The sequence below is a fragment of the Lepidothrix coronata genome, unplaced genomic scaffold, assembly GCF_001604755.1.
Source record: "Lepidothrix coronata isolate B3197 unplaced genomic scaffold, Lepidothrix_coronata-1.0 Scaffold30, whole genome shotgun sequence".
Taxonomy (NCBI): domain Eukaryota; kingdom Metazoa; phylum Chordata; class Aves; order Passeriformes; family Pipridae; genus Lepidothrix; species Lepidothrix coronata.
Genome location: NW_016690210.1, coordinates 1,746,242 through 1,758,800, shown reverse-complemented (window position 1 = coordinate 1,758,800; position 12,559 = coordinate 1,746,242). Strand labels below are relative to the sequence as shown.

Genomic DNA, 12,559 nt, shown 5'->3' with positions numbered 1-12,559 from the left:
ACAGAGTCAACAATTGTATGTTGTTCCTTGCACAAAGTTTAGTCTTGCCTGTCCCTAAGCATCTTTAACAATGGATCTTGCAAACAACACCAGTAATGTTCCACATCCTACTGAGGGTGTGACTGTCAGCCTGTTTTCCTGAAGAAAAGGGTCCCAGTGGATTGCACTGACATTTGTCTTCCTGCCCCTCTGCCCCCCCATACCAGCTTAGCTGTTCTTCTTCCCAAAATTTGAATAGAAGACTCAAAGTAGAATCATATTAACAAGCAGAGAGCTGAGTAATGTGAATATAATGTAGTTCCCTACTTGTCTTTGAATTTCACAGAAAACTAGGATTTCATCTCTGAAATCATGCAGTACTTTTGCTATTAGTTTGCTGTTAAATCTCGTGGAGCTGAAAAAAGTCAGGAGAGGAACAAGAGAACTGCTGAACTTGCACTGAAGTTCAAATGGAGAAAGACAATGATGCACCAGTCTAGCAGGAATCCAGAGTGTTCTCTGGAATGAAAGATGCAGGTAGCTGGTTGTGGGGATTGTTCAAGGACCTAATAGGAATATTTCTAGTTGTTTTCTTTTTCCCTAAACATTCTGCGTACACAGGGAAAAACAATGGCCAGAAATAGTAGTAAATATTAGTAAATAGTAGTATTTAATTTCTCCATTCTTTCCTGTTGCACAGTATTAGGCCAGGCTGAGGAATAGTCATAAAATGGAAAGAAAACTGTGAAAAGTGCCAGGTTTCTGCCCCATGGTGTAGAACCAGTTTCTGGAATTAGCTGCCTGTGCTCTTCCTCCCCTTTTCCCATCTCCCCCCCCCTCCCTTAAACATACTCACAGCTTAGGTGTGCACTGATTTTGTTGATTTTCTTTGTTCCAGGTCCTTTATCCGGGAAGGTGACTGTACCTCTGGACTTGTTCAGGAAACAACCCTCTGGCCAGCAAAGCTTTGCCCTGAACAGTGAGGCCAGTGAGGGCAGCTCGGAGCCAGGGCCTGGGTTGGGATCCATCAGTGCAGAGGTACTGCTGGGTTTGGATGGGTTTGGGCTGGATCTTTTGCCTCTGGAAATATATGCAAGTGCTTATTTTGTGCTTGTGGCTGAGCCAGAGTAGCACACTCTGATTGTGCAGTGTTTGTGTCTCACCAAAAGAATGAGCTCTTGAGTTTGGCTCTTGAGCATCAGCAAAAACATTCTACTAGGTAGAAATACTGTCCTTCTTGCTTGACTGTGCTTCTAAGGTGACTTTTTTTTTTTTCTGTCTCCTTAGTTCTCTTTTATAGAACCCAATGAACTGAAGACAAGGCAAGTCTCCTCCCCAGTGCTGGCCACCAAGATAGAAAAGGATCGCACTGTGATGCCCTGTGGGACTGTGGTCACTACTGTCACTGCTGTGAGAACCAAACCTCGTCTGGAAGGGAGAGCATCTCCCCTGAGCACAGGTGAGGGGCTCCAGTTCTTCCTGTGCTCACTCACAAGGGTTATCCATGGGCCCTGGGAGAAGTGCTGTGGGGTGGGATGTAAGGAGAGAGTTCTCTGATGTGTTGGAGTGGGGTTGCTGTTTTTGTCCTCTGGAATCAGGTTTTTAATTTTCACGGAACCTTGTTCTTACAAGAGGAACAGTTAAAGCTTCTTTTAATACACACTGTAAAGCTTCACAGTAGGGTGATAATGCAGAAGACCTGGATTTTGGAGGATGGTTTTTCACATGTCAAATGTATCAGACTCTCAGGGTGTTTGCTGATGACATACCATCCTGTGCCTTCTAACCTTGATCTGTGTTATCATGTCTAATGAAGGTTGGTATGTGACAAAGCCCTTTTCAGCATGTCTTTTAGAAGTAGATTTTCCAATTCTTCTTGGGTTAAATATGAAAGTAAAACCCGTGAACAGTCTTGATATGAAGTCTCACAAAGATGAGCATTAAGTTGTTTAAGCAGGTCTTTTACTTAAGAGGGTGTCATCTAGCATATTACAGTAGAAGGTTTAAAAACAATAAATTCCTACACTTCACAGGTCTTTCTGGGGTCAGGTTACCATAGAACATGTGTTGAGAATTTGTATTAAACAGCTTTCTTAAACACTTACGTTTTGAACAGGCACAACAGGTATAATAAATTCTTATTAATGTCATAAAAAATGTCTCAAATAGTTCAAATAACCAAAAAACTTGGTCCTCAGATTCTCCCGTGAAAACTCCAGTTAAAGTAAAGGTGACTGAAAAGGATCTCTCTGTTGAAGCTCTCCATTCTCATGGTGCTCCAGTCAGCAAAACTTTGTCATCTTCAGACACAGGTAACTGAAATATTCAAAGGTGCTAATGAGGACATGTCTCTCTCTGCTGCACGTGGGATTAATGTGATCCTGTTAAAATAACAGCCAACCCATATGGCTGCTGCCTGTCAACAGCACTGAGATGTTTATGTTACAAAGCACTGTGGTTAAGGGCTATGGCAGTCCTGCAGTAAAAGTCTGTTTTTCATTGGCAATTTAAATTACTGGTTTTGAATAAATAACAATGAGCTGTGGTTTGGAGAGGGGAGGTGACTGCAGAAAAGCCAGGCTGTGTTTTCTTTTACTTTTTAGTGAAAGATTCCTCCTTTCATAAAGGCATGGGGGATGCTGCACAAAATCAAAACCCTGTGACAAGAACCTCTTAAGGCCATTGTGAAGTCCCCTCTGTCTGAAGAGAACACAGGGGTTGGACTGATGTAAGGAAGACTGAATTCTCTTCCTAGCCTTAATCCTGGGCTTTTTTTGGGGCTAGTGCAAATACCCAATCTTGCTGTGCCTGTTTGTCCACCTTCCTAAGTCACCTGGCATACAGGTGCCTGCACAGTGGCAGGTGGCATTGATAATAACTTTAATTATAAATTCACTTTGAATTGTATTAAGTCTGATCTTGGCTCTGGGTTGTTTTACCCTTGCAAGCTGCAACTCTGAATCTTCTGCATCTTCTTCAGTCCTGTGTGTGGTCACCACTGAGTCTTTCAGTAGCTCTGTGGGCAGCAGGAATAAAAGACATGACCCAGTCTGGCTGCCAGTGACACATAATGTGGAGTTAAGATTGCTCTGTAGGGATTTCAGTGGAGATGGGACAATCTGGAGATGATCTACACTGCTCCTGGCAGAGTCAGAAGGTTTGCTGAGAGACAGAAATGGGGCCAACAAATATGGGGAAGAGCATGAAGCACTAACCATGAATAGCTGTAATAGCACTTGAATCTTTTCCCACCTCCAGGCTAACAAGTGCTGTGATACCATGAAGCAATGTGGAATATTACTGCCTCAATTTGGGAAATATTGAGATAGTGCAGTACTTCTGAGTTGACTCCCTTAAGCATTTATATTAAAGATACAAAACACTTACTGGAAAACTCATCTGAAGGCAGCTTAGACCCTAATGGTACAGACAGTGTTTTTAATGGGAGTGCAGGGGAATTTCTGTGAAATGTTTATACAGTACAGCAGGAAGAATTACTCATTAGAAGGAAAGGTTAAGCCAAATGAAAGAAACACAAAGAAGCTTTTGGTATGGCGGTAACTTGGGTAACAGTTATCATAAACACCGTGGCAAAACTGGAATAAGCACTCTGGAAAAGGTGCTGTGTCGGTGCCATGGTTCTAAGTGATGACAGTAATGAGAATTAACAAGTGCCTGGATGGTCTCAGCTCTTCCTGGGGGCTTTGCAGAGGCTGGGGAGATGGAAAAGTAAAGGTTTATGATGAGTGTGCAGACATGCACATCCCTTGTGCACACACATACTCTTAAATTCCAGGCCTCATCTTTTATTGCATTAATGTCACAGTAACAAAAGACACTGCTCAATTTAATTAACACTGGTGATATTCCTGCCTCTGGTTTTTGGGGTTGTTTTTTTTGCTGTTAAAACTCTTAGCCGAAAAGCTCACCTCAGACAATCAAATATGGGGATTTTTGTCTTGCTGACTTTCTTTGCCTTGTTTGTTCCTCAGCTTGATGAATTATCAGTGTGTGTTTGCTGTGCCCAAAGTACTTTGCATTACCAGATGCCAGAATTGGCCATGCTTAAAAATAAATGTGTTTGTCACTAAAGAGCATTTTATAAAGAAGGTTTTACGTTCCTGTGCAATGTTTGGAGGGGAGAAAGGGGGGGTGCACTTTATAGGCTTTGGAGGCAGCTGATGAAGAGCAGAGTGACTGACACTTTGCCCTCCCCATCCTATCAAAGTGCCACAGCAAATTTGGAAATGCTGAGCAAGGATGTTTGGAAAAAGAGCAAAATAGCTACCTGAGGAAGCAGTATCATGCACCAGCTTTGCACCATGTTCTTAGTGACTTTGATACCTGATGTTCTCACCACTGTCATCACAGTGTAGCACTGCACTGAAATAATTTGATGTGTTGTCTAGGCTTCCAGAAAAACTCCTTTGTGCTCAGGGAGAGGGTTTGTAAGTGCAGCTTCAGTACCTTTTCTCCAAAGAAAGGGTTATGGGAGGGAAAGACAAGACCTGATCGCCGGGTGGTGAACTGGAAGATGTTTTGGTGTGCCTGGTGTTTGTACCATTTCTGCCAATTTCTGTGAATTTTAAGTCAAGAACAAACTCTGCCTCTCTTTGCTCTGTTTTTTCCTCTTTTTTTTCCTTTCTCCCCTCTGAAATAATCCTTTCTTTCCAGAGCTGCTGGTACTGAATGGCACAGATCCTGTGGCAGAAGCAGCCATTCGGCAGCTGAGCGAGTCTGCGAAGCAGAAGCTGAAGTCTCCTAGAAAGAAAAGCACCATTATCATATCAGGGGTGTCCAAGGTAGAGCAGAAAACAACCCTTACATTATTATGTTAGAAAAAGCCTTTGCTCCACTGACTGTGGCATTAACGTGGGTTCTGCTGTCTCTGCAGAATCCAGGTCTGCGTGCCAGGTTGTTTCTGTAACTGTTTCAAGTTAAGCCAAATCAGGGTTTTGATTGTTAGTTTTGACAGCCTGACTAAAATGCAAGGTGTGCTTGGATGGGAGTGGAATGATTAGGGATTTGGGAAAACAAATATGGGTGAGAACAGAAGATAATCAGTCCTTCACTGTGTTTCACCCATGTAGGGAAGATGCACAGAAAAAGATTTCTCTATTTTTTTTTTTTTGTTCAAAACTGTTAAAACAAAACCCTCTGGAAAACCTCCTGGGCTCTGTTCCAGAGGGAGGGCAAACAGAAGACTGGTTTTCACATGGTATATAGCATTCCTCCAGACTTTCTTTGTCCACAGCCTCAGTGTCCTATTTGATGGCTGGTGCCTGCCTGTAGTCCTTTCCCTGCAGGTTGTTCCATGGATTTGTGCTGTCCAGTGTTGCTGTTGGGCACAGGACCTCTAAAGAGCTCTGAGTGAAAGTCAGATCAGTGGGCATGGGTCCCCTCATCATCACTGTGCTGTGATGAGGGGGAAAATGTGGATCAGCAGCCACAGTGCCAGATGTATCTGCCTGGGAAATGAAGGCACTGGGACTTCTTGGATTTGGTTCTAGCTGATACAGCTGACAAATCCTTCTATAAGATGAAATGATTTGATGTTTCTTTTCTTAAAAGGACCAAAAGATTCTCTGTGTATGCTGATACTTCATTAGAGCAGCACATGCAGGAAAGAGTCCTATTGTTTGTAGTGGGGCCAGGGATAGGTGAGGGTCACGTACTTAATTTTTTTTTTTTTTCATTTATATGGCCTTAACGACATGATTAAAACTTGGCTACTTGCTTCTTTAGTAAAGCTAAGGAAGCTTAAAGGGTCTTTACCTGATAGTCCTGAGCAATACAAGTGTAAAGAGGAGAAAATAACTTTTGCAGGGAGTCTTGCTTTCCTCCAGCAGAATGGCTTCTATCAGTGTTGTCTCTTATTTCCACTGGGCAGACCTCTTTATCTCAGGACAGTGAAGCTTCACTCATGATGGACTATGCTGCAGCCATGGACAGCTCCTGCAAAGAAGCAGATCCACCCCCTGTGGAGGAAGCTGTTGGAAAAACCACCCCTGATGAAAAGCTGTCACTGGGTCCCTCAGAAACAGTACCTGACACCGGCCCACAGCACAGCACCCAGAAGGCCTGGGGTCTGGAGAACGGCAGCCAACAGTGGGACACCAGCACCCTCTTAGACCAGACCTCTGAAGAAATATCTGGGAGCTCACTGAGCGTTTCAGAAAGTGGGAGCATGAAAAAATCCAAAGGTACGTGATCCTTACTTTCCACCTCAGTGACTGGCTGCTGTCTCTGCGTAATTGGCACTCAGGCAGTGCTGTAGTAGTTCATCCTTTCTTGCTGAATTTTTTTTGTCCTTCAACTCCACGTGACTGTGGTGTTGGTTGAAGCTGTCTCACCAGCAGCACAAAGGGTGCAGTCCACTGCTCTCTGAGCCAGCTCAGGCTCTCTTACGCTGCCCTCAGTCAGGAAACAGAAGGGCAGCCCCATTACTAACATGAAAATGGCAGGGCTCACAGTTGCTTTTTACACATTCCTTCTCCTCCTTCACACCTCTGAGCTCAGGACTCCCCTCACTAAAGTGTGTGTTCAGGAAGCTGCTGAAGCAGAAGCTGCCTTGTGAACAGTTTCTCCCTTTTTCACTGATTTCACTAATATGTAGTTTGCTAAAGAAAATGGAATAAAAGGTAATTTAGTAAGTAAATAAAGCATCAGATCATTTTGCTTAGGTAGTTACACACCTGAATAGCTGCAGTTTGAAAGTGTCTTAGGATTCTTTGTGTTTCCTTGATAAATCCATTAACCTCTGAGCATTGGTTTGTGGCTATGTGGTATTAGGACTGTTAGGATGTCTGACACAAGGGCCAGTGCAGTGGACTGTGCTCTGAACAGGCACACACCAGTCTCATGGGCTGCACCTTGAACTTGAAAAAAATACTGTTTTTCACCCACATCCATCCCCCTTTTGCTTTATTATTTTCTGTTCCTTCCTTGCCCAGAGATCCTCACTACAAAACCTCACTATTTCACTTGATTATCACAAGCCCCCCCACGCAGGGCAGACACTGGAGCCCTTTGTCAGGGCCCTCCCTTAGAGCCTCGAGTTTCTCTGGCCTTCCCACAGCTGTATTGCTCCACATGAGAGATCAGGGTGGCACAGCAACAATCCGTGTCACGTACATGGTCAGGCACTGGAAGGTTTCGGGTGTGTTTGGGGTGAGGGTAGCGGGTTAGTTGTGAAGAGATTTGTCTCATTTTGGAGCCTGGAAGAGTTTAAGAAGCTGTAGGAGAGATTGCAAAACCTCTGGGCTCTTCTTTTGTTATTCTAAAACAAGCAACTGCAAGTTTGTGTGTGAGCTGTTGTCTAGTTCTGGTTTTCCCTGTGCTGTGTGTTGCAAAGAGATCAGCCTTCTAAAGAGCCTTTTCACACAATGCAGTGTAAGGCCGCTAAAAACTGCAAAGTATCTCTAATTTGAGAGAGTTGTATCATCTTAAAATAATACTTTAAGAAAACTGGCTCAAATCCCTTTCTTTATACACAGATGTCTTTGTGGAAGTCTTGAATCTTCGCTTTGTCACAGCTGAGTAGCTTTTGTGGAGTAAGATAGGAAAACATTCCCACCCCCCTGCCTTCAGTTAGCTGTGAACAGTTCAAGGTTTCTGTTTGTCAAATGCTTTCCCTTAAAAAAAAAACAAACAACAAAACCCCACAAACATATAAAACCCCTAACACAACAACAAAAAGCCCAAACAAAACTGAAAGCCAACAAAACCCCTTCTGCTTTAAAAAGCCTTGTATCTGTACTAATGTCTTAAGGTTAGCACTGGTTTTTTTTTTTTTACTCTTGCATATTTTTGTTTGGTGGTTTTTTTTACCTTTCTGACTTCCTCTTTCTTACCCATTCCCTTTTATAAACTTAAGAGGACTACTATGCCAGCCAGAATTAATTACCCACACAGTAAGTTGGTTTTGTGTATTTTTTTTTCCCTAAGAAAATGTAGCTTTACAATGGGACACTCATTGTAAAAACCGAAGCAAAACATAGTTTGGCACCTGTTTTCTTCTTCCCCCATCCACTTCTTTCCTCCTTCCAAAATTACCTTCCTGTGCTCAAGTGTCTCAGCAGATTAGTCTGCTGTAGCAAATTATTCTTCTGGTGGTCATGCTGTTCAGGTGGGTCACAAAGAAATCTCAGCAAGGAAGGCTGAGATTTCTCTCTCCATCATGCCCATTCCTGTAACATCTGATAATCAATCAAACTCTGCTCATGCAAACCACGTGTGACCCCATAACAGGATATACATGGGCAAAAACCTTACTGTTTACAGTTTTCTAGGTAAAGCTTTTCTACCCTAACTTGCAGAGCTACCAAGGCCTCAGCAGGTATCTGCAGAACCACCTGTATAAAAGCTGTTTTGGAAGTTGGGAAGGAATGGAAAGCAATCTCTATTCATACCCTTGTAGATGTGAAAGGAAATCTTCCTTGATTAACAAAAGTGACATTCAGAAGTGATCACAAGCATTTTCAGCACACCCTGAACTAGTGCAGAGGAGCCTGTGTAGCCCAGCCAGCTCATACAGTAAGCTCTCTGCTCATCTCCTGGTGTTAGGGGCAGAGCTGGCATATGGATCCTGTTGGACTCGAGAAGTGAGCATGCAAATAGCACGAGCATTGCCAAGCTGGGGATGTGCCCTGCCCTGCCTCCCTGGCAGGGCTGCATGTCTCCACAGCAGCTGGAGCCACTGCCAGGCAGCAAACACCAAACTGGTACAGACTGATGGGGATGTGGCAAGCTTCCAGACAGCCATGACCTCAGCACCTCCAAAAAACACAGGGAGCTTTCATGCTTGGGGACTGCTGCTTGTGCTGAGCCTCGGGGGAGCACTGCCCACGATTTTTCGGCTGCAGTGAGTTGTCCCAGGCCACCCATTTTCACGGCATTCTTGGTTCGGTTCTGACTCCTGCTGTGGGAAGTCAGTCTGAATCACAGAATGGAGAGGACTACATATCTGCTTATGGATAAGCCTTTCTGTCCTGCTCCTGCTGGTACAGCTTCAGCTGCAGCTGCCAGGGCTGCTGGGCAGAACAGCTGCCTGCTCAAACAAGAGCGGCACAGCAGCGAGGCCTCGTGGATCCCCCCCAGCCCTTGCATATTAAATACAACTGTCAGTGCCCTGGGGTTGAACACTGCTTCTTTTATGCTGCTGACAACAGCTTGAAGTGGTGCTGCCTTGCCAAAAAGATCGATCAGAGGGTGATGGGAGGGCGGTCAAGATTCAAATCCACGAGTTCCAGTTGCTTTCAGCTGATTTCTGCTTCATCCCTGTGAGAAGCGTCTGGGCAGCCTGCAGGCACAAAAACATGCTGGAATATTCTCCCAGGTGCTGAGCCCGTAAAGTAATAAACCCAAGCACATGTTTGCAAGTGCTCTGGTCTGAACAAAGCAACGTTTGGCTGCGTGCAGCAGAGCTGCCATGAAATACCTGTTCTGCAGTTGTCGCTGTGCAAAGTGACACGGGGCCGTGCCGGCTCCTTGGGGGACAAACACGTAATTCTAGCTGTGGCACAGCACTGCATGAAAGAACTGGTCTGTGTGTTGCTTTTTGTATCCATCTGCAATGGGTGGAAAAGCAGAGTCAAGACCCTGCAGCGACAGGAATTAACAGCCAGGCTGAGAAAGAATGAGGAAACCTGATAGTGGTGCCGGGAGCAAGGTGTGGAAGCTTTGCCAGGGAGATGGCTGTCCTCACGTACTGGTCTGACTGCCAGAAGGTTCCTGTGTTGGCTTGCTACCTGGGTCCTCCTCTGTTCAAATTGGCTCCTGCCACCTGGGACAACACCAGCACCCAATTCTGCACCAGACTTTTCCTTTCAAAGGTGGAGCTGATGTCCCCACACCAGGTCGAGCGTTGCTGGTAGCCTGGAGCAGTGTCCCTGCCAGCTGCAGCCGAGCTGCCTCGCACGTCAGGCACATGTGCACACGTGGAAAAGGGAGGTGGAATTTGGCAGAACGGCTGCAAAAAACAACCCAGGCTTGCAAAGAGAGGAGTGCTGGTAGCTGGTGCTGGCAACATGAGTCCCTGGTGAGGTGACAGCTGCAGTTGCCTTGGCTGCATGCTGGGTTTTGACATGGGATCAAGGGAAGGAATACAGCAAAATACAGCAACTTAATTTACCGCAGAAGGGGTTTGGGCGGATTGCTGAACCTGTTGGAAGCAGATGTAATATTATTTTTAATTTGCTTGAAGTGAGTTGCTATTCCTAACAGGATTTTAAAACAGCAAATGCTTCCTGAGTGTTGCTGTGGGTGGTGCTGTTGAATTCATGTAGAACACCTGCTGCCTGGCTTCTCTGAGCCCACTGCACACAGGTTCAATGCCAGGTACTGTTCTCTTTCACCTCAAATTGAAATGCCACCTTCATGTGGTGTATCACAGGCCGATCTTTTCCTCCTTTGATCTCTGAAACAACAAAGAGTAGTAACATTACCTCCTCTATTCCATTCTTTCTGTAAAATACTTTCTCCCTTTATTGGTTGGAAGGATTGGCTCTGCCTCTTGGACACGTGAGAACCCAGTGTACAACCCACACCAGTGGCTGTGCATGTGTGTATGACCACTAACGCAGCTTTCAGAAGAGCATCTGGAACTAAGGGTGTGTAAGGAAGGAAACTTCCACAAGATGTGTGGATTGACTTTAGAAGCTGAAATCAAAGGTCAGCTTTGTTTAGTCAGGCTGCCACTGAAGCTGAGCTTCAAGAGGGAAAGCAGCCTGTTCTTTCTCAAGTGTCCTTTTTTTTTCCTTCCCGCAGGTGGGATTCTGAAAAAAAGCGCGAAGCTCTTTTTCCGCCGGCAGCACCATCAGAAGGATCCAGGAATGAGCCAATCCCACAACGACCTCGTGTACCTGCAGCAGCCCCTGTCAGAGGAGAGCCGCAAGAAGGGAGGCACCCTGTCCCGGATCCTGAGCAGGAAGCTGCTTTCCAGAAACAAAAGCAAGAGCAAACTGAACGGTGCTCCGGGAGAACCGTACATATAAGACCGGACCCTCTCTGCTGGGATACTTGCACATCAGTTGAGCATTTGTTTACAGAGCAGTGCTAGAGGGTACAAATATGGCTGGTGACTTGTGTAAAAGGATGTTCACTAATACAGTGGTCTTTTTTCGTTTGTTTTTCCAAAACGCTTTTTCTCTCTGATGATGAAGTTGCTCCTGCAAATGCAAGCAGTGCTACATTAATCGTGAAGGCTTTGGAGAACCACGTGGTTTATTGTGGAAGATGAGGGAGGATGGGGAATGGTGCAGGTGGGGACCAAGAAGGCCACTGGTATCCTTGAGTGCATCAGGAAGAGTGCTGCCAGCAGGTCCAGGAAAGTGATCCTGCCCCTCTGCTCAGCCCTAACGAGGCACATCTGCAGGGCTGTGTCCAGTCTGGGCTCCTCAGGACAGGAGGGACATGGAGCTCTTGGAGCAGGTCCAGAGGAAGATGCAAAGATGCTGAAGGGACTGGAGGATCTCTGGGAGCAGGAAAGGCTGAGGGAGCTGGGGCTGTTCAGCCTCCAGAGCAGACACTGAGAGGGGACCTCCCCCAGGTCTGGAGGGTCTGCAGGGAGGGGGCAGAGGATGGACCAGGCTCTGCTTGGGGGGGCCCAGCAATGGCACAAGAGGAACGGGCAGGAACTGATGCCCAGGAAGTTCCACCTGGACATGAGGAAGAACTTCTCTGCTGTGCAGTGACTGAGCACTGAACAGATTGCCCAGAGAGGGTGTGGAGTCTCCCTCACTGGGGATATTCCAGAACTGTCTGGACACAATCCTGTGCCATGTGCTCTGGGATGACCCTGCTGGAGCAGGGAGGTTGGACCAGATGACCCACTGTGGTCCCTTCCATCCTGACCCACTCTGTGGGGAGGACCCACATGTGAGCACCTGGTTTATGTTAATGGGAGCCCAGAACTGAAACACTGTCCCTGCGTTATGTGACTGAACCACTACAGAGAGAGAAGACACCACTGTGCTCCCTCACTGCAGCCTGCAACAGTAGCAATGCAGGGCTCAACTGATTTTTCTAGTCAGGCTGAAAGGGAAAAAAAAAAAAAAGAGACCCAGATCCAGTTTGTATTGTAATGTGGAAACGGGTAAGTTTTCAGAAGCAGAAGGAAAATGCTGATTCAGATATCCTACTGTAATAACTGTAGCCTGCTGTAATAACTGCTCGGTCCATGTAGGTGGAGAGATGCCTTTGATATTAGCCATAAATCAATAAATTATGCAAATATCTGTACTAGCATATTGTTTAATGTTCTGTGCAGAAGTTATGCTTAACAAAACAGAACTTTTTTCTTTTTTTCAAAGTTTACTTGAGTCTACTCACAAACAACACATTTACCAAGTCTTATATGTAGCTTTCCTTCCCTGTGTGAGAAGCTGCACTGCTGATGCAAAAACCTGTCTTAGGGGCTCTAATTCCTTCTCCCAATACTTGTTAGACAAGTATATTAACCATCATATCAAATGCAAAGCTAGGAGCAATAAGTGGTGAATAGAGCATAGTTAACCCTACAGTGCTTTTCATTAGACATCCTGTTTTACTTGCCAAACACTTACTGAGATCTTAGAAAACA

At 45.4% G+C, this 12,559-nt stretch overlaps 1 protein-coding gene across 2 annotated transcripts in view; it reads left to right on the top strand.

Annotated features, from left to right (window-relative positions):
• The window catches only part of C2CD2 (C2 calcium dependent domain containing 2), a 34,682-nt gene extending 23,132 nt beyond the window's left edge, over window positions 1-11,550 (top strand). The window contains exons 9-15 of one of the 2 annotated variants that reach the window (XM_017811064.1): window positions 878-1,017; window positions 1,267-1,438; window positions 2,178-2,291; window positions 4,654-4,781; window positions 5,870-6,182; window positions 7,856-7,892; window positions 10,747-10,856. In XM_017811064.1, coding sequence (XP_017666553.1) covers window positions 878-1,017; window positions 1,267-1,438; window positions 2,178-2,291; window positions 4,654-4,781; window positions 5,870-6,182; window positions 7,856-7,881 — 893 coding nt within the window. In that variant the 3' untranslated portion in view covers window positions 7,882-7,892; window positions 10,747-10,856. Of the gene's footprint in view, window positions 1-877; window positions 1,018-1,266; window positions 1,439-2,177; window positions 2,292-4,653; window positions 4,782-5,869; window positions 6,183-7,855; window positions 7,893-10,746 lie in introns of both variants that reach the window. The other variant, XM_017811063.1, reaches the window with a different exon arrangement.
• The last annotated feature ends 1,009 nt before the right edge of the window (window positions 11,551-12,559 follow it).